Raw genomic sequence first — 22,020 nt, forward strand, 5'->3', positions numbered from 1 at the left:
CCTGGATGAGCAGAAAGGATAAGATGTGCTGGTGGCACCAAGTGTCCCTGGACTGGCTGGGTACATGCATGCCATACCACAGGCATCCAATGTGTTGGCCACTGCTGTGCCTGTCACCTGCCCTATGGGTTAGTGCCTCTTGCTTCCCAGAAGTCTAGGTCTTGGTGGGTCCTTAGGAATTGGAGCTCAGAGCTCTTGTGATGGGAGTCCCCTCAAAACCAGAGCACAGAGTTTTTATCCAGAGAAAGGTATTGCAAAGTGCAATAGAAAGCCCATGAGTGAGAGTCAAAACCCATCTCTGTCCCCTTGGTTCAAGACCCAACCCAATATCCTTGGATCCTCCAGAAGGAATGGTAGTTACGTGATGCCTCGTATCTTCAGGGAAGCTCTCCTCCTTCTTTGTTACCAAAATGCCCTGAATTTTTTTATCCTTTAGATATTGTGTTATTGCAAGTCAGCATTTGGGGAAAGATGGATGTCAGCAATTTAATTATTTTTAAAGATTTACCTGAAATAAATAAACTACTGTGGAGCACCTTTGAAAAGGATGAGAGTCCTACACCAAGACACAAAGGAAGTTCAGCACTTCAGCCCCACATGGAGACCACCCCCTTTGTAAAGACCATTTCTGCTCACTGTGCTTGGAGCTCAGGGCATCAAATGTCAAATATTGATTGCATCCTTGGACCTACACCCTACTCTATATAGTCCCTTACTATTTTCAAAATTCTGCTTTCCTGCAGTGTTTTGTATTGTGAGACATTGTTGAGTGCATGTACTTACCACATGGAAAACGCCAGCCGCCTTGGTGGGCCTGAATCCAGCGACAGGGATGCAGTGGTCAGCGTGGCCATTGCAGAAGCAGCTGCCCTTGACGATGAAGTCGTAGATGGCGTAGTGCAGGGCTGGCGGGGGCTGCGGGGCCGGGCTGGCCGCCAGGCAGGGACAGCCCTGCCGCTGCAGCAGCCGCACCCGCAGGTTGGTGATCTTCAGCTGCGCCTGGGCCTCCGCGCTGTACGGGTCCTCCGCGGCATAGGGCGGCGACAGCGCTCGGAAGATCACCTGGCAGAGAAACACAGCGGTGACGGGGCTGGGAAGATCACCTGGCAGAGAAACACGGTGGGTGAAGCAGAAAGAAGGATGTCAGCCAGCCCCAGGGTGGGCTGTGGGGTCAAATGGCAAAAACAGCATCCTCTGGGAGTGTGCACCAGGCTCTCATGATGTTCTTCCCTCTCTATAAGGAGTGGGAGCAGCAAATCCACCTCGAAATCAGTGCACACAGGGTGACCCCCCCCATGATCCCTTACATTCCTCTCCACAAGAATAAGGACCTTATGGGTGTCAAGTGACATTTTGCCATTAACTCAAATCAGAGGTGGGTGCCCTGGCCTCGTGGCATGGCCCAGCACAGGGACCAGCACCTTGGTGGGTGATGTGCATGTGAGAAACTCTTCATTAACATTCCCTCTCCGAGAATGGTGTATTTTTTAAACAATATAGATCATATTTCCAAATATTTGGCTCCTATCAGTTCCAGGCTGCTTCCTAGTGGAAAAGTGATTAGGTGTGGCAATTCGTGACAGCAAGCTGATAATCAAGAAAACCAAGATAAGAAAGAAAGGAAAGAGGGGGGCTTCCAAAGTTTAAACAAATACTTATCATTCATTCTTTATTTTAACTTCAGTCTGATTGAATAGGTAAATATTGGCTCAAGCTGAATATTGAGAGCACTAGATAAAAATAACCAATTTTCTTGAAAAGGCTTATTTTAAAGTTTTTGGTCTAGCTGCATACAGTGAAGAATCAGAAACAGCATATACTTTATATGACTATCACAGATATTAAACAACATATCTCTGACATATATTAGCTATTGGTACATTCAATTTACAGTGACACTTTCAGAATAGCTAAGTAGTTTTTCACTGAACAGTCACCGACAGCTTGATGAACTACAATAATTATAAACAACATTTGATCAAATCACTTGAGTGCTTGAGGGTGTGATGCAGCTAATGCACTACTCCCAGCAGTGAGTTAAAACCTCCTCAAACTACAGTGCTGCCCCACTGAAACCATTCACACCACCCAAAATGCTGGCCAGCCTCTTGCAGGGGGCAAGGAGGTGACCATTGTTTTCCTGCCCAGCGAGAGGCAAGGCACCAACTTGCTGCTGTTGCTATCTGGGATCACAGCCTCCTGCCCCTAAATCCACTCCTTCCATAGAAAGCAGCTGATATGCTTTAGCTGATGAAGGCTTCCCTTTTATTTGACCAGGATCCACAGATCCTGGAAATAATGACCACAGTGCTGCCAGCTGGCCTGCCAGCAGGCTTTGCCTACCAGCTGCTGCCTCCATCAGCCCCATCACTGCTGGCACTGCTCCTGGCTGGGACCTGGCTTTTCTCCAGGGCTGCCTGAACCCAGCCAGAGGAAGCTTTGTGTCAGCCTGGAAGGAGATTTAGCTTTGTTTTGGAGCTGGATGGCGGCAGCACGCTTTTGTGTGCCCTGCCAGCCTGCCAAGCACAGTTGCCACCAGCATGCTGGTGACAGCGGGGCTGGGCCGTGCTGGAGCTGGGCCTTGCACGCTGGCAAACACATCATAGCTGCAGTTCTGCACTGCCCTCCTGCAAACACTCCCTCCCTCCCAAAGGTGTCTGAGCATCTTCTGCCAGAAAGACACAGATAAAGGAGAAGGTTAAGTGGGAGAGGTGGTCAGAGGGCAAGGCTGGTGAGCATGCTCCTTGTGCAGAAGTGTTGAGTCCAATGAGAGGTATTAATAAACAGTAACACACTTCAAAAGAGGTTTTTTCTGCCCTCTCTTTCAGAGATATACTGAATTTTTTCTTCTTTCCTAAAATAAAAATATAAACCAGGTATCAATGGAAACCCAAGTGAACCCCAAATACAAGTCTTGCACCTCAACCCAAGGCTTGTTATTTACCCAAATTTAGATCAATGCCATTCTGATCACATTTACTTGCTAGTGGTTTTGTGAACACAAGATGCTTTCAGATACGGAAAGAAAATTCCTTGGGAAAAATCCAATCTGAAGACATTGATTTCCTTTTAGTGGACATGACAGAAAATGCTGGGTCAAGAACTTTCAGTAAAAACGAGCATTTTGGGTTTCTTGATATTACATAAATTGCATCTCAGAGAATTCTTTGTTTGTCCTAATTCAGATGAGAACAATTTATGCTAGATGGAGCTGCAGACTTTCCTCTCATGTTTTCAGTTTTCCTTATTTATCTATCCCTGTTTAATGCATGTGACTGATGTTTGTGGTTCTAGTAAAGACAATCATAGCAAGGAAATCAATAACCCTGAGTGCCTCTGCCTCTGACAGAGTTAAATCTTGTCTGTGTGGAATTCAGGGGGAGTTGTGCTGCCGATTTCAATGGAGCCAGTATTCCTGCTCAGACCCTAAAATGCTACAAACATTTCTTTTTATGGCTACATGAAAACAGTGATGCTAAACATGAACTCTATCTGTAATTCCCAAGGGCTGCAGGCTCTCAGCTGCTCCCCCCTGGCAGTCCTGTGCTGCTCTGGCTGTGCCCAGCAGCCCTGGCCTGGGGAGCTACACTGTGCCCTGCAGCCCTGTAACAGAGCCTGGTCTCAGTGCTGCCAGCACAGTAAACATCCCCATGCCTCCATCCCAGACCCCAGCAGCCCTGATGTAATGAAATACTAACTGGTCATTATAATATGTAGGGCATCATACAGATAGCAATTTTCTGCTCTGACACAGCAGATTCAGCTGGGATTCTACAAGCCCTCAGACACTACATAATAAGGATAAGGATGTGTTTCCCAGCAAGATTTTCCTGTTCAGTCATGAACATCACTAATTTATCCCAGCTGGTCTCAGGAGTCTGCACATCACTGGGGCCACAGTGCTCTTACACAGCTATCATGGGTCTGCACCCCTGTGCTTTCCAGCAGCCCAGCCACAAATACACACACAGGCAGTGCCAGATTCCCTGCTTTTACCTCTTCTTGGGCTTTTCCATGCAATTGCCCCAGCAATAGGATGGGCACAGTGTTTCAGCATCCTCTCTGCTAATGAGTCATGGTTTGCACAGCAGACTTGACCAGGTTTTCACACCTCTGGTTCTTCTGGCAACTCCCAGCTACAGCAATCTCCGCAACAAAATATTATTCAGTTTTTAGCAGTGTAGAGGAAGTGTGTAGGAAAAATGGAAAAGAACACTTTGTCAACATGTGTGTGCATCTGAGGATGTGGTTTTACAAGCCCATTGTCTCCCTGGTGCCACTGTCCAGCCAGGACTCTGTTGGGCAGTGGTCCCCAGACACTCTGCAGGCAGCAAGCCTCAACAGTAAGCACCCCAGGGTGACCAGGCTTCTGTCTTTCCCATTCAAGTCTCCATCTCTGTGTACAAGGCCTTCTATCAAAACATCAAAACCTGGCATCACAACATTAGGCAGACAATGTGACTTATGCAGTATGATAGCCCCACCTATGATAGCAAAGTGAGGGAGGCCCTGATCTTTACACCAGCAGCTCTGAAATGTATGCACTAATTAAAATATTATATTTTGTAAAACAAGTCAGAAGTAATACATTGAAGCACCCCAGCATTTCTGTGCTTTACATCCATATTATATCCTATCAGAAAGATGATTTTGTTCCCAGTGTTGCTAGCTCACCAAAAATCTTATGATATTTGGGATTCTTCTTAAATACAGTCCCAGGAACTGAATCTTTATCTCAGCTTCCACTTAAAATTAAGTATCTAGCAATAACTTGTGTCACAAACCAGGAGGCAAATAGAACTGCTAAGAAACAAAATATCTAGTCCTTGGGGTAATGTTCCTTCTGTGAGATGTGGAATGATGCAGTTGGATCCCATGTGCTATAAAAGCAACCTTTGCACGAAGCAACATCAATTGAGGAGTGATTTAAAAGGTGCACAGAGATTTTTTGGCATGGTGGTGGTCTCTCTACACAGCCAAACAGGAGCTGAAGTCTGTGGTCTCTGAGTGAGGAATGTCACTGCTGCGCCTCAAGAAGGTTGGGTTCACCTGACCCCCTTAGTGTGATGCATGCTGCTGGCAGGAGGGAGCCCACTCCACTCCCAAGGCAAGCCCACTCCACTCCAAGGGAGCAGGAGTGGCTAAGCTGTCCCACAGTACCTTGCACATGCCATGGAGTAAAAATACTTTGCTCTTCAGCCAGACCATTGCAGCTGTCTGCAGTTTGGTCACATCATTACATAGACAGCCTCTAATAAATTTCCACAGGGTTTCAATTTCCTCATGGGCTGTCATGAGCAACTCTTGCTCTGTTGATTATTTCACAAGTTCTAGTGGCAGAAGAAGCCTGAGCTCCTCACCCTTCTGCAGATGCAGCAATGTAGCCCTGAATATAAATAAAGCAGCAGTCATGGACATGGTGCACTCAAGTAACCACTTGCACCACAATGACCTTGATATATAAACACATAAAGTCCCTTTGCAAGAAGTACCCTAATATGTTTATGTGTGAGAGGCAATAAAAGGACATATTTATATATATCTCCACAGTGGGAAGGAAAATGCAAATGAATGATTCTGACAGCAAGAAAATAAACTGTGAAGTCAAAGTTGCCTGAGGAAGTCAAAAAACCAATGAAAGACTTGCCAGGAGCAAAGGTTTCTCAATGAGTCATGGGCCCACCTCCATTGAATGCAGCTGCTTGGGCCTGGACTTTTGTCAAGATGCAAGCGTCCAGAGCAATGGAATGGGACCCTGTGGGATACAAATGCCTGTGACATTGAAGAGATGTGGGTGATCCACAAAAGTTTCTTCTTCATAGACCTTCAGAAACAGGCACAGGTACAGAGGCTTGCACAGGGTCTTGCAGCTGCTGTGTGTTTGCCTTTCCCTGGGTCCCTGCACCTGGCCAGAGGTGCCATGCTCCAACCTCCAACTGAGAGCCTGCCCTCAGCTAGGAATGAAAAAAGAAAGGATAGAAGACAAATGGATAGAAGACTCAAGAAGCATATACACATGGGAACAAACCAACAAACAGGAACATGGCAAAAATAAAAGCAATAAACAAATATTAAAAACATAACCACATTTTTACTCTGTTGTAAATGAAAACCATGGTGGTAACATTGCATGAAGTGATGTGTGGTTTCTTTCCAAAAGAGACTGATGAACTCTACCCTGTATTGTCTGACCTGAATGCATGAAAATATATCTATAATTACAACAATGACCATCCATATTAGTGATTCATGTAATTAGCTCAGGGGCATTACATAAATTCAGTACTGGCTTATTTGATTTTTGCTGGTAGATTTATCCCTTTCAATGCATTTTACAGGAATAAATAAAAAAAATTATGAATAAAAAGAATGCAAAGTTTGTTGTCTTATCCAGATATACAGCAAAAGAAATGAGGGATGTGCACCATTTTACAAAAGGGTGTATGATGTCCAAGTAAGCGTTTAACAGAAAAGTTAAGGTGTGCACTAGGAGTCTGCAGTGACTCTTGGTATGTAGGCACTAAATAAATGTGTTTAATTGGTCTGTATTCTGGGGCCCTGTGGAATCTCCATGTCACTGGAAGTGATCTGATTTATTTAGTGCCTGGACAAGGTTCTGAAAATGTGGGCAGTAAATGCAGTGGTGGAGCTCTGCCAGCACATCCAGGACCTCAGACCTTTGCCTCCTGAAAAATTTCCCTCAAGCACAAGAAGAATTGAGGTTATGCACTACTTGCCTGGTGCTGGGGCTGAGGTGAAAGTGAGCCCTTATCTCTGACATCCTGGCCCTGGGATTCCCAGCTGTGTGCCCAGCATTGCCTCACATCTGCTTGTGCTCACAGGCCTTGGCTTTCACTTCAAACGATGGCACAAGCTGAGGTAGTCCATGCTCTATCCACTGCATGGTACATCTCTGCCATCCCCCAGCCACTGCCTGCCTGCACCCCAGCCCCTGCACCTCCCTCCAGCCAGCCCAGCCATCCAACAGCCCAGGAACTCTCCTGAAGGCACTACCCAAAGGTGGCAACTGCTTTCAGCCTTGGCTGCTCTTGTCCAGAGAAGCTCAGTAGGGAAATTTTATTGTGGCACTCTCCTGCTCACTAGATGTAAAAGTTATAAGTAGTCAATTCTCTTGGTAAACATTATGGAAAGATCCCAGGGAGCAATTTCATTTCTAGAAATGGGTAACTAAAAATATTAATAATGATGCAATATGTGTGCCAACTGTCAACCTGCCACACTGTCTGCTTTCAACTTCCACCCAAGAAATGTACTAGAAGCAATAAGCTCATCATAACCACAAAGGCCTGACTGATGGAGCTGGATGTAAATTTAGCTGCAGAAACAGAATGCCAGTGAGGTGCTCCCCCCTCAAAGAGAGCGTTCTCACACCTCTTTCCCACACCCCTGCCCAGTGATCTTCAGTGCTGCAGAGGAACCTTGGAGCTAAGACTGTTCTGTGCTTGTCCCCCTGTGCCTTCTGAGAAAAGAGTAATTAAACTTCTCACACCATAACAAGTGCAGGGAAGACTGATGTGAGACTGTCTTACTGCTCATATGAGGATGGCTTGACTTTGAAGGTTTGCTGTGCCATGCAGTAAGACTCAAGCTGCAGCAATGAATCTAATTTGGTACCTTTGGGGAACATGGACAGTCCTACTTGCCCTGACACCTTTGAGGATCTTTTTTTTTTTTACAGTGGGAAGCTGCAGACACAGGAGCTGCCTGGTTTAACAGGGCTCCCTCAGCAGGAGCAGCTCAGGCACACCTGCTGTCAGATGCACAGTTTAAACACCAGAGCTAGTGCAGGCAACAGCCAGCAGATTCTCTGCCTTCATACAACTTCTGAGAGACACACATACTCTGAAGGCAGCTGCTTTTGTCTCCCACTTTCAGTATTGAGGGTGCAGCTCTATGCTAGCATTTACCCTGCTGGTCAGTGTTTTAGTTTCTCGGATTTTCTGCATCAGTGTGGTCATAGTCTGCCAGGCTCTCCTTGGCTCTTCCTGGAGGGCACAGCTGTGTCTGCAGAGGAACATTTTGCTACAGAAATGGGCCCTGTGCCATTGCACTGCATGTGTATCCGTGTCCCTGCCCATCAGTCCACTCTAAAAACCTCTGAAACCACTGTCCAACCACGTTTTGGAGATACACCCTAAATGTTAAGTTCTTGAAAGCTTTAAGAAAACAATCTCATTGCTTCACAAATTTTAAGCCTGTTGGATTAGTACCCGTGTGAAGAAGGCTGATAGGGCCACAGTGCTGGTACCTCCTACTGACAAAACAGATTTATTTCATATATTACCACACTGAGCAACAAGATTTTAGGAGAGAAACCAATGTGCATCTCTGTGCTATGTTCATTGCGATGACTCTAGGCTAAAAAATGACACATTTGCTTTTGGCAGATGCTGCAAATAAATCACATGGTGTGGAAAGTTCATCAGCCTAAGCTGGGCAGGTATTACCCACCAGCTCCTCTAAAACACTTTGTTTTTCTGCCTGTCAGACCAAGTGGACTGCAGGAAAGAAGAGCCTCTTTTGCTTGTGGAGAGGTCAGACTGCCCCCATGGTGCGCACTTCAGCATCACCTGGATGAGGTGAAACAGCAACAGAAATTGGAAAACCTGCCTTGCCACTGCAGAGAGGAGACCATCAAAGACACTAAAATCACAGTGAGCATTGGAATCTTGCAGGCCACAGTATTTGGCACTTGATCAACATCCCCAGGCAACCATGACAGGAAGCCACTGTGTAGCACCACCAGCAGTCCCTGAGCTCCTTGAGATGCTGGATAAATGGCAGCAGCCTTAACAAGGGTCCTTCATATAATTTGACATAAGACAGCATTTGGCCCATGTCTCCAGTCCTTCTGCAGTCTTTTATAGCACATAAATCAAGGCAAATAATCCCTTGCCTTACAATCCAAAATTTATGCAATCTTACGAAGACTTCAGGACAAAAATACAACTATTTCAAATAATCATCCCTCCCAAATTAACTTATACCAAGGTAAGTTTTGTCTTTTGGGAATCTCAAAGTATTCTGTCATTCTCAAAAGTGAGAAGCTGTCCAGGAAAAGTTCCAACTCTCATGCAGCAGCTGACCAGTGAGGGGCTGGAAAAGGCACAAGAAAAGCTAGGGAAGACCCTTGGGATTTCTCCAGGATCCTTGAAATCTCTGGCAATAATCAGGCAGATGAGAGCCATCTTCTCAGCTGTTCTTCAACATTCAACTACACAATTTCATCAGATGAAAATGAAACACTGCTAGGTCATTCCTGTCTTCATGCAGTCAATGATCACAAAAGTAATGTTCTTATCAGGAAAATCTCACTATAGCTCAATCCTCTTGGATTTCTTCATCTCCGGTTAATAGTGCTTCTCCAATAATTCATCATTTATTCCACAATGGCTCCATTTTGCTTAACCACTACTTTTGCTCATCAAACAGATAGAAACACTCAGTTTCTTGGCTCACAAAACCCTCCAGATGCATGATCTCATTGGCTATGGGCTGTCAAGGAAAACAATTATTGCCTTTTTCTCATCTTTAGAATCACCGTTTCTAAAGTAAAGGCTGTGCTAGCCCAGTCAGGAAAATGAACCAGCACATCTCAGCTGATGATATGAAGTCCTTTGACCCATCAGCAAGAAAGATGGTATTTAAATACTCATCCCTCCAGCAATTCCCCTCCTTTCCCCATCCCCATAAAAGATTTATGTTCTCAGCCTTGGCTGGCCAGCAGTACCTGTTGTGCATATGGAGGACCAAAAAAAGCCTGGAGCTACCTCCAAAGAGCCAGACAAAGGACTGGACTTGCTTCTTCATTGGCAGGGCTGTAAGAAAAGCTGGCTCACTCCCCAGAGCTGCAGAATAACCTCTTTAAGGGCTTCTGAGCACAACACACCACTGCAAAAGCCTGAAAGGCAGCAGGTTAGTGTGTCAGTAACTGCAATGGTACTGAGGATCAAGGGGATTTTCTTTCAGCCTAAGAGTAACACAATTCCATGAATATTTTTCAACTGCTCTTGTTTCTAATGAAAAGGCTTTGTGTCTATAGAACTGTCTGCTTGAACTACCATGAGATACACTAAATTCTAGGAAAAAGAACACTTGTTGGAGTTATATGTAACTGCACACTGTCAAAAAGGTCACAAGGAGCAGCAGCCCTCTTTCAACCCATAGCTATATAGATTTCAATTATTGGAATGAGGGATGCTGCAGAGAGACTGGTGGTAAAAGACTCATAGCATATGCATCAGAGTAAACTGGGTTCTGGACATTAACTTCTTTTCTTCCTGTAAAATGTTATCCATGGAGAATTTGAGAACTTCACCATTTGTGTAGGATTTTGAATGTTGTTAGAGTGGGTATCTCACACTGACACCCACTGTTGCATGGCAATTAATCTCAAACGAGCTTTTGATCCAAAAGTTCTGAGACATGTCAATACACTGCTTTAGGTTACACGCTTCCCATGTAACCACCTGCATCCAGGAATCCCAATGAGAAACATGGCAGTCCTACTTTCTAGCCAGAGAACTGGGAGCTGAATAAGTGAGCTAGCCTTCTCTTCATGCCAAAAATGAGCTGTGAAATGAAGCAGTGGGGTGCAGTGCCTGAAGAGAGGCTCCGGAGGCACCGTTAAAATCCCGTGGCACTTTTCTCAAGGGAAGCAATAGTCCCGCTAGCAAGGCCAGATGCCAATTTAGAGAATTAAATTCTGCCTACCCAAACTCCTCTTGTTTCATGTGGGTACAGTACTCTTCACATCCTACATAAGAAGTTTGGAAAGGGTCTCCTGGAGTCCTGGGACCCATTCCCTCCTGCTGTTGGCAGCCTACAATATCCCCCCTTTCACAGACTGGTCAAACTCCCTCCAAAGAATAATTTGTTTTAGCCATAATTGGAGGTCGATCCAGAAGCAGTTGTTAGAAACTTGCTGCTCCAAATGGGGGACTGTGATATGCACTGTTAAACACTGGCTATGCTCCATCACAGAGGTGGCTGCATTTCAAGAGCTGGCCAAGCAGAGGGCCAAGCCCCAAGTGCCAAAGCACTGGGAAATCCAGGAAGGAAAGGAGACAATCCTATGGGCTACTTGTAATGGGACAAATCATGCAGAGGATCATGGGGCAGGTTGGAGTAGCATCTTGCTCTTCACATGCCCTTGTCCTTCAGAGATGCTGAGCATCCAGGAGGCCTCATAAGGGGACAGGTCACTCCTCTAGAATGGCCTGTGGGAGAGGGGGAGGGATTGTCACAACTAGGTGAAAACTAAGCTAAAGTTTCTCCTTTTCCCCTGATTCGCTTTTTCCTGCACCATTATTTAAAGGGAAAATCTCCCATCCTCCACTGTTGGAAACTTGCACCAGCTTGGAAACCCCCCACAGTGCTTGGGAAGACGGGCTTCCCTGCAGGAAGGAAAGCTTGAGGACCAAACCAAGGGATGCACTTCACCAGCAATGAGGCTGGTGTGACACGGTGTCCTGCTAGTGTGCAGATACTGCCAGCTGCCACAGCCTGAGATTCCTAGGCTCCTATATAATTTTATTGACTCCAGCCTAGCCTCATTTACTTCATCTCATTAACTACTCCCCTATGAATCATTATTCTTGTGCTTATGAAACAACAGTTCCCATGTCTTCCTAGATTTAGTGATACAATGCAAAGAACTGGACAGGATTTGGCCACCCCCCAACCACACCTAGCTGAACATGGAATTTTGCACATGGCATTTCTGAACGGAGCCCAACAATTTGTGTTTTCCCAATGATAGGATGATCAGGAAGACACTCTTAAAGAGGTCTTTTTCCTACAAAGTGCACTTCTACAAAGTGTAGAGATGGGACTTGAAAACATACTTCCCTAGCTATGTCCTCACACATCCTGAGCACTTCTGAATGCCTGCCAGGATTCCTCTTTCCTGCTCATCAGTTTGGGCCTCTGTTTTCTCTCTGTGCAGATGTCAGTGGCACAGGGCAATTAAAAAAGATCCTTGCAGTCTTCTAATGGGTTGACATCCCAGGCTGTTTTGAGGTAATTCTTGCATTTTTGCCCAGGTTCTTTGTGGAGTCCTGCAAGTAACTGAACTCAAATCTCCTGTTACCCACAAGACCCTTGAAGGACCTCAGCACAATTAAAATGTAGCTTTAGTTAGGGACAACAATGATAAACTTGAAAACCAAGCTTATCCAGGCCGAAAAGGTAAAAAAGCCCAACCAGGCTGAAGTTTCTACAACCCAAAATCAGGACTCAAATATAAAAATTACTGACCGTCTTTAACTCCTATTTGTTTCAGCAGTGAGTGTTACAACCACTCACTGTCATGGTCAGACTTCTGAGTAGAAGTACACATTTTACTTCTGCTCTACACAGCTAATTTCAGGTAAAACCAGTAGGACTGGTGTCCAAATCCTCAAGGAAGAGAGGCAGGCTGCATGCAGTAACAGAAAGGCAAAACATATGAAGGATTTTCCACTAGGGAAGGCACGAGATCAATAAAACACTCGGTAAGACACGCATCCCACAGCAAAACAGTGGTAATGTGATGTTTCAAAAGTTAAAAGCATGTTAGAATTTGTTGCTGGAATATAATCAAACTGCAAATATGCCTCTTCTATAAATAGCAAACAGCAACAATAGCTGAGGTCTCCAAGTGATTTATTAGCAGTATTCTGAATAGATGAACACTAAAATAAGTTACTAATTTACTAAAATCTTGTCAAGGAGACTCTGCTTCAGTAAGCCCTTTTATCCTGGAGCTTGTCTAAATGGGGACACTCAGGCGAGCTAATCTGAATTGACCACAGATGGGAATGTAAAGTGAATGAGATAATTGCATTGCAGAGTGGACAGTCACTCTCACTCACAGTTAAAGAATTAACATCTGCTAAGGGCCCCTTGAGCCCTCAACAGTGATCCCTAGCCAAGGATAATTTTAAGATTAGTGTGTTGAAAAGGAAATATTAATATAATCTGAACTATGGGAGGGAAGATAGCCTTTTTTGCATACTAGTAAAATTAGTATTCCTGTCTGAGCATGAAGCTGAAAGAGTTTATTTCTGCATCTTGTTTACTTAGATCAGATCATGTGTGGCTGGTGGATCCAGTTCTGATTTCCCTTGCAATAATGTGGCTGAAGGGTTACACCCTGAAAAACAATGAAAATACTCACTATTTGTAGCATTTTTGTATGATTCAGGCTAAAACTTGGCCATAGCCTTTCTCTTAAAACACTGGTGATACAAGGCTAACATTTAGAGGTTTCTGCCTATGCTTAACAAACTGCTGTTGTGAAACAATTAATTCACTGTATTAAGCATAGAGGAAGTCTATAATGACCTCTCTGCATGCAGCTGATCTGATATTATTCCCTGACATGGGAATGTGTCTCCTTCACAATGTTGCACATCCAACTCCTCAAATAGGCAGATGCTTGAAGCTTGCTGGAAACCCAGGTTGGCTGTACCAAGGCTGGATGCCAGGGCAGGAGGTGGGCACCCACCATCTGCCTCCTTTCCTGTTCTCTACTGAGGAGAGGCTCAGTTGGTTTGTTTGGCTTCTGTATACCTGCAGAGAAATCACTGACCACTTTGCTGGTTGTTGAAACAGCGGTTCTTCCTTGCATGGGGTCGGACTGCTGCCAGGCTGCCCTGGCATGGGGCTCAGCTCAACAGAGCCCCTGAGGTCTCTGGGCACATGCTGACCTGTGAACTCAGCCTTACTTCCACCAAGAAAACGATTTAGACCAAACCCAGGGCATTTTAGTGCAGTGTTCTTGACATCAGTACAGCCTTCAACCTCTTTGCTTGGCAGTTCTGCCCAAATTTGTCCTTTCCTTCCTAATCCCACCCCTGGCCTGTTGATCCTCCATCTCTCACCTGCCTCAGGCTGGAGCCGCATCCACATCAGAGATAACCAAGTCTGGTGGACTTGCAGCTTTAGGGACAGGCAGCAAAGAAGAGCAGGGACCTACCAAGCTTCTGATGAGGTGATTCTACCCACCAATAGACCATCCAAGTGCCACACATGGTGACACAATTACCTCTCTGATTCCCAGTGCTGAGGTGGCACCCAGCAGAGGTGACTGCAGCCTTCCAAAAGCATTGCTCTCCCAGAGCTCTCCAGCACCCTAGTGCCACCACTGCATGGGCAAGCCCAGAGTCACACTGCTACAGAAGGATGAAAGGCATCTCCCAGAGCCATGTCAGCATTTCTGAGGGCTGGGTCTTTGAAATGAAGCCAGAGACTTGGCAGCTTGTTTTCTACACTATCATAAATCTCCTAAAGATCAACATCATGGCAAATTCTGATGAGGGAGGATTTTTGTCATAAGAGTTGAAGTAGGCATCTGAGGAATGACTCATGATGATGAGGGCAGAATGCACAAAGTATGATATTTCTTTTTCATAAAAAGTGAGGCAGAAACACCTTTGACCCAAATTAAGACGGGTGATATATTGAAAAAAGGCCCTAAGCCCCTGAGTACTGTGGGGTTCTGCACACTGCTGCCTTGAACTGGGGCTTGCAGGTACTGTAACAATGAGCAGAAATGCAGGTGGAGCAGCACTGCCTGCTCTTTACAGAGGGTAAAAACCAGAAACCACCAGCCCAACAAGTTGTTGTCTCTGTGCCAAACTCAGTGATATCTGGGGTGAGTCACCACCACCTGAGGCCTCACCTGAGCAAAACTGCTCATCCAAGGGGATAGACAGCAGTGAGTGAGTTGCCAGCGCCATGCAGAGAGACCCCAACATCCTGCAAAATCCTGCAAGCCCTTAAGGCAGTGCCCAGAAATGCACATGTGGTGTTGAAATGTCTGAAGTGTGAGAAAGCAGCACACAAACAGTGTGACACATGGCTTGGATCACAGGTTACAGCTGTTACATCCCAGTTAAAAAAAAATCTAAAAAGTTAAAAAAGAAACCCAGTGGCTCTCACAGAATTTGTAGTTGTGCCTTAAAGAAGATGAGTAATACCCTTCAGAGTAATGAGTAATACCCTGCAGACATGGACATTTTGGATGACTGCATATTTGAAACCACTGTTTCAAGTGAAATTACTGTTTCCATATGTCTGAGATTAGGTGCTACCAAAGTGGGAGTAAAGCACAACATAACTCCAAACAGAACACAAAATTCTGATGTTTCTTTAGGTCAGATACATGTTGCTATTGGCAGCTACTAGTAATTGCTGGAATGCAGCACACTGTAATAAATTAAATGTGATATTTGCTAAGCATGCAGGCTTGCCATCTGAAGAGCTGCTGCTATTACTTTGCAGGTAAAAAGTGGTGTTTAAGTGCAGGAGACTGAAGTGTACCATGTGAGCGAAATCTTCTAAGCTCCAGCCCCTTGGATGCAGTATTTGTTTAAAACTTGGAACAATTAAATGCTCTTGACTTTTATAGCTTCTTTGCAATAACACAGACTAAAGCCATGCCAAAAGAAGAGGTCCCACAGGAGCAAGTTCAGTATGTAGCCTCTCTTTGCAGCATGCTACTGCAGATGCACCAAAGAGCACCGAGTTACTTTTCTTCTTTAGACAGGCATTGGTTTCTACACACAAGACCGTGATTCTGCTGTCCCCAGATTGCACCAGCCCAGAGAGGAGCTAGCCTGAGGTCAGGATTTGTGCAGGCTCTCTCCAGGCACAGGTCCCATCCTGTGTGCAGGGACAGCACCATCCTGGTGTGCAGTGACCACACTGAAAAGTGCACCAGGATGCTAGCAACAGGGGACCTAGTACCAGTGAGGCAAATACTGCCTTGTAAGATGCCCCGGCTTTCTTGTCCCTGAGTAAAAATCCCTGATAAGCTTAAAAGGGAGCATGCAAATCATATACCCAAGAGAAGTCCCACTGACTGGCCTAAGAGCTGTGGATTTCTCCATGCCCTCCATCACAGGCTGGCATAGCTTCATGGTTCAGGTGGGACACAGAGGCTGGCACAAGTACTGAGGGCCTGAGAAATTCCCAGTGATGAACATACATTCTTCCTTTTGTGGGTCTTTCTTTGTAGTTGGCCCTGATTCAGAGACACAGAATTATTTGGCTGGGAAAAGACCTTCAAAGATAATTGAGTCCAATATCTCTGCCATGGGTACAGACATATTTGAGTAGATCAGGTCGCTCAAAGCCCCATCCAACCTGGCCTTGAACACTTCCAGGGATGAGCCATTCACAGCTTCTCTGAGCAACCTGTTTCAGTGCCTCATGACCCTCATAATCAAAAAATGTCTTATGTCCAATCTAAATCAATTTCAGTATAAAACTGTTGCCCCTTGTCCTATCAGAAAAGGCCATGCTGAAAAGTCTTTTTCCACCTTTCTCCTAAGCCCCTTCATATATTGCACTCTGAAAGGAAGTTTAGGCAGCTTTTTGGGGGCACAAGCAAAAGATGCCAAGAAAGGAAAGGTAGCACTTTTTCTCGCCAGCCATTTGATTTGAAATGTAATGGAATAATCACCCTGGATCTGTCTGACAGGTCTGGAGATCTTTATTTCTCAGCTATTGAGAGCATGGAACAGCTTCTCCCAGAGCAAGACATTGGCTGCCTCCTGGGACACAGCTAACAGATGCACTTTAGTGAAAAAAACAGCTCCCAGAGAGTGCAGAGAGTGGCTTCCTATCCAGAGCATGGCTAGAGGTGACAAGTGATTGCAAAGGGGTCTGAACACATGATTTTTCTCAGCATGAATGCTGGTCTCCAAGGATCAGGCTTTCACCTCAAAACCAGTTCTCAGCAGAAACTGCAATGATATAAGAGATCTCCTGATTCACCAACCAGATTTTATCTTTTCTCTGTGTTAGGCCAGAGGGAAATTGTAAATTTGATTAAGCTTTCAGGCAAGTTCATTAAATTAGGCCACTAGAGGGAGCAGAGTGCAGGGCTGGTGACCGGGGATGCGTCCCCGCGAGTGGGGGGACACAGGAGGGCGACCCCATGGCCGCGACTCCCAGGGGAAGCTCCCCAGCACCGGGGGACGGAATTGCACACTGGTAAGAGAATTATTGGTAGCGCCTACAAATGCATCACTCGTTATCTGCTGTTTCTGATATTGAAAATAGTCCGACTTTCACGTATATTTTTCTTTAGCAAATATGATGTTTTTCTTCCTTTTTTTTTTTCAAGTTCTTTTCACATAAGTGTGCACAGGAAAAAAAGACAAGGTATTAGTTTTTAAGTTACTTGGCTAACCTGGTTTATGGGAACCATACTTCGATGCGAGGTGAGTAGCTACTTTGACTGCTTACATGCCTGCTTCTCAGTGAAGGCAGTCACTATTAGAAGTCAATCTGGTGATTATTAATTTTAACATGGTTGCATTTTGGTCAGACTGATTTGCATCACCTTAAAACCACACGGCTGCAAGATCTGGAGAAAGCTGCCCAGAGTGACGCTCCCTTCGGCACTCCTGAGGAATCAGCAGCACGTGCCCAGGTTGCACTTGTGTAGCGGGGTTCACCAGGGGAAAGGAAAGGAATTGTTTTGAAAAGAGAGGGACTGCGAACACAGCAAAGCAAGAGGAAGGGTGGTGCCCGCATCACCTAGGAATGAATTACGTTAATTCACCTTGTGAAGTGACAAGAGATGCCGGTGAAATATAGTGAAATACGAAGCGTAAACACGGGTGCAGAGATTGCAGGGAGAAAGGGGGCTGGAGCAGGGACTCTCCCGTCCCAGCCCAGGCACACTTACCTCTCCTCCAGTGCAGGGGAAGGGGCTCGAATATCTGGAAGTGCAAATGGCTCCTCTCTGCCTCACATCATCCTCCAGCCCGAAGGTGGCCGAGCAGTTAGCAGCAAAGTATTTGTAAGGCTTCCACGTCTCGCCGAAGTCCTGGGAGCGCTCCAGCACCATGGCAGCCGGCCTGGGCGACTTGAAGACCATTATCAAGTGAGTGAAGTAGAAGGCGGCCTCCAGGTCCAGGCGGATGGTCTCACGGAGGGCATCGTGGGCCGCCTGCCACCAGGTGCGGGGCAGGCGGAAGGGCGAGTCGGCCATGGCGGCGGGCGGGTGCGCCAGCCCGGCCTGGGCCCCACTGCAGCGGCCGCACCGGGGCCGGCGGCAGCGCCGCTCCGCGTCCTCGCTGTAGCTGCAGAAGGGCTCGGCGTGGCGGCGGCCGCAGGACGTCTGGGTGCGCAGCGCCCGCCCGTGCGCCAGGTTGCCCATCCGAGGGTTGCAGGCCTTGTCGCAGGGACTGCTCGCCGCCGCCACGCCGCGCAGACCTGCGGAGGGGCAGAGAGCGGGGCTGCAGAGAGCGGGGCTGCAGGCGGCTCCTGAGCTGGAGCACCGCACCCCGTCAGAGCGGACACGTCCCGCCGCTAGCGGGATGCTGCCCCCGCCGACACCGACACCGTGTGCCGCGGGTACCCACCGAGCCCGGGCGGGACTGTGGGACAGTGTGGCACTGCTGCTCAGCTCTCCCCTCTGTGGACCTCAGTGCGCCTAAAAAAGCTTAAAAAGCCACCCCAAAGCCTTTCACGGTTTCCCTGCGCTTGGGAAGATCCCTGCCTATCAAGAGATGTAGAGCAGGCAGCAGACAGGGCGAGAGATGAGTACGCCCTGCCCTCCCGGCCCCGGGCACCAGAGCAGGGCTGAGGCTTCATGGCCAGGCCACCCTTGCCCCGAGGCCTGCAAAGGGATCCAGGTGACCCTGGGGAAGCGGAGAAAAGCAGAAGAAAGGCAAGCTGCCGACAAGGCAGCATGCTGCCACCAGGCCAGGAGACTGCCAGAAACCCAGACCTTGCAGCACTGCTGCAACCCAGCCCACTGTGCAGCACATCAGGTGTCAGGGTGTGAGAGCCACAGGAATATCACCTGCCAGCAAGGGCTTCAAGTCTTCAGCCCCTTTCCCACCACTCCATCCCCACCCCAAGTTTTCCCACCATCAGAAACTGCTGCTGACCCCAGTGTTTAATTGTAGCATGGCATAAGTTCGGAAAGGCTGTTGCTGGTAAGTGTAAATGGAAGAAAAAAAAGTTTTGGTTGAAATTATGCTGGCAAGCTGCCACGCAGCTGAGGCTCTGTGGTTTTTGTTCAAGCTTTTCTGGAAGTCCTGTCAATTTTAAAATCCACAGTTATAGAGTCAAAGAAAAATAAAATCACCATGGGCTTTACTATGAAACCATGTAACTCTCACATATAATCAATGTAACTCTTGGTGCAGCAATGCTTGATTAGGGGCTCTCCAACATTTTATTAATTGATTTCAGAGTAGGTCAAAGCGGTATTTGGGGAATTGTTTAATATAAAAAAAAATCTGTTGACTTGGATGTGTGGAGGTCAAAGCATCTGAGGTGCATAATGTCTTCTTTATCACCAGGCCAGTCATACACAGTCAGCTTTGTGCACCAATTAATGTCTTCTTCTTGGCATTTTTGTTATATCTGAAGGTCATTTCAGTTTAGCATCCAATAAGTCCTTTATCTGGGGTTTATTCAGCTTTTGCCTACAGTGTCATAGCTGCAATTAAGCTATGTTATGCACTAGCAGTGCTAAGCCTTCCAAGCCTGACAGCATCCCCCATTTCTCCCACTCTTCAAGAAGCACTCTGGATAAAAACCATTTTTACCACAAAACTTCTATACGGGTTTTCTATAGCATTTCCTCAGAACAGCTGTGGAGCACTGCTTGCTGTGCACCCAGTACAAGGCACTTCTGAAGCCAGTCTCTGGATTTCACTGGGTGAGCAGTCTTGGGAAATTTTCAGTGAATAAGAAATGCTCAGTCAAGTTAGGCTTCCTACAGTGTGCTGGTAAAGCTGTGTTGGAGATGACCTACAGTAACTGTGCAGGATACATTTGCTCCAGAGAAGTAAACAAATAGAACTGTAAGGTCAATGTAATGTCACCGACAACTCCTGAACATCCTTTTCAAAGCATTGTATAAACATTAACTAACCCACGTAGCTCTCCTGAGGGGTAGGTAAGTTAAGTGCTATTATCATATTATCAGTTAGGCCAGCCAGTAGTTGGCCTAATTTATGTCTTTGGCTGCTTTCCTGGATTCTTTGGCTTACGTGTAACACAGAGCAGTTTGCCGCTACACAAATAGATGAACATTTACTGCGGTTCCCTCAGTTGTGGGATTGCAAAGCAGATTTGGGAAGTGGTAGGAAGAGCAGGGCTCAGTCAGCCCCATCAGACAGGTTTGTGTTCATCAGGTCCTTTTTTTTTTTGCACACCAGACTGCTGCCTCTAGGAATGCAGTGGAGGAGGACCTGGTCAATGGGAGGTTTCCCCGTGACTGCAGTTGGTGGTAGGGCTGTCATAGATGGCCGCAGGGCAGGGACAAGGCTCTGCCTGAGTCCAGCTGGGAGGGGTTGGCTACAAAATCCCATGTCAGACACCGGGAGCTGAGAGTATTTGATTGCCCTGGACATGCACGGTCACTGACTGCAGTTGTCTTCGGGCCAGGCATTGAGGGTCCCTTCCTCAGCTGGGATGAGATCTGGGGCAAGGCACCTTGGCTTCAGCAGGGTTTGAGAAATGCTGCTGGCACACAGACGTGGGTCCCAGGGGCAGAAAGGGGGGAGAGGAAACCCCCTTTGAAAGGGTGTTTCTTTTCACTTGAATTGGAAAAGAGTTGCATGACCGATGCAGAGCACTTCGTGTTATGAAAAGTGACAGCTTTCTAGTGTAACACTGGCTGCCACAGGGATTCAGTAAAAGGACAAACGGAGAGCATAGAGATTTCTATGCTGGCAGTCACAAGTTCACAACTGGTCCGCCACAGCACTGGAAAAGGTGCTTTTCCCTACTGCACTTAATGCATCTGCCCAACTAAATCTTCCCATTCTATCTACTGTACATGCCACTGGACTGGGATCTTCAGTAATGAGTAAGAGCATGCAGCAAGTACCATGACTCACCTGGGAAAACATCCATGGAAAATCATATGCTTCCTGCTTAAGCATTTTAGCAACACATGCCTTGTGATGTTTCATTTATATCTTGTGCCTGATTAAATGTTTGTTTCCCATCAGAGTTTTTTCTTCTTTTAAAAAAAGCAATTTGGCACTCGGCTTGCACCCGGCCGAGGAAGCGTTACGCAAACTGTTTATGCCCGAGTGTGTCTGCTGCGGGACCCCGCTGCGGGCAGCTCTGAGCGCGAAGTGTTTACGCTGCGGGAAGGGGCTTTGGAAACCCTGCCCGCGCTCCTCCGCACCCCGACGTCTCGGGGCACCGCCGCCCAAAGCGCCTGCGGAGCCCGCAGCGCCCCGCCGCTGCCACCGCAGCGCTCCGCAGCCACTCCGCGGCATCCCCCGAAGCCCCGGCCCGAGCCCACCCAGCGCCGCCGGCGGCTCCGCGGGCCGGGGCGGCCCCGCGCAGCACAGCGCGGAGCGGCCGGACCCCTCTTTGTCTGCGGCGCGGGGCGCGGGGGACGCGCATCCCGGCCCCTGCCCTTCCGCAGCCATCCGCGCACGCCGCGCAGCGACCGACACGCACCGCATGTGCGGGCACACGCGCACCCGGCCTGCGCGCACACATATGCGCACGCACGTGCGTATGTGCGTGTGCGCGGACACGTGCGGACAGAGACCGCACTGTGAGCACGGTGCGCGCACCCCCTGCGGTTCCCCGTGCGTGCGCACGCCCGCGCACCCCGCGCACACGGGCTCGGGCACACCAGCACGCGCGCGTACCCGCACGCGCGCACGCGGCGCGCATCTACCTCGCACGCCCGCGGAGGACGGAGAGCGCCGAGCGCGGCCGGTCACGACCCACCTGCAGCGGCGGCGGCGGCGCCCAACAGCAGCAGCAGCAGCAGCAGCGCCAGCCGCATCCCGCGCCCCATGGCCGAGCGCCCCGTGGCCGCCCGCCCTGCGCGCCCCGCCGCCCCGCGGCGCGACCGGCCCCGCGCGGCATCAGCGCCTCGCGCGGCACCGCCGCCCGCCCGCCGCGCACCGCGCCGCCCCGCGCCGCCCGCCGCCCGCCGCGCAGCGCCCGCGCACCGCCCCGGCCCCGCCCCGCCCGCGCCGCAGCCCGGCCCTCCCGCCCGCCCGCCCGCCG

General features: G+C 48.0%; 1 protein-coding gene across 2 annotated transcripts in view; it reads right to left on the reverse strand.

Moving 5' to 3' along the window:
• Positions 1 to 21,805, reverse strand: part of NTN4 (netrin 4) — a 47,797-nt gene extending 25,992 nt beyond the window's left edge. Inside the window, exons 1-3 of one of the 2 annotated variants that reach the window (XM_036400798.2) lie at positions 21,736 to 21,805; positions 17,705 to 18,234; positions 784 to 1,062 (exon numbers count right to left, since the gene is read on the reverse strand). In XM_036400798.2, coding sequence (XP_036256691.1) covers positions 784 to 1,062; positions 17,705 to 18,234; positions 21,736 to 21,805 — 879 coding nt within the window. Of the gene's footprint in view, positions 1 to 783; positions 1,063 to 17,704; positions 18,235 to 20,879; positions 21,694 to 21,735 lie in introns of those variants that run through there. The other variant, XM_036400799.2, reaches the window with a different exon arrangement.
• Positions 21,806 to 22,020: the final 215 nt, after the last annotated feature.

Source organism: Molothrus ater, chromosome 5 (assembly GCF_012460135.2).
Source record: "Molothrus ater isolate BHLD 08-10-18 breed brown headed cowbird chromosome 5, BPBGC_Mater_1.1, whole genome shotgun sequence".
In the NCBI taxonomy this organism is placed as follows: Eukaryota; Metazoa; Chordata; class Aves; order Passeriformes; family Icteridae; genus Molothrus; species Molothrus ater.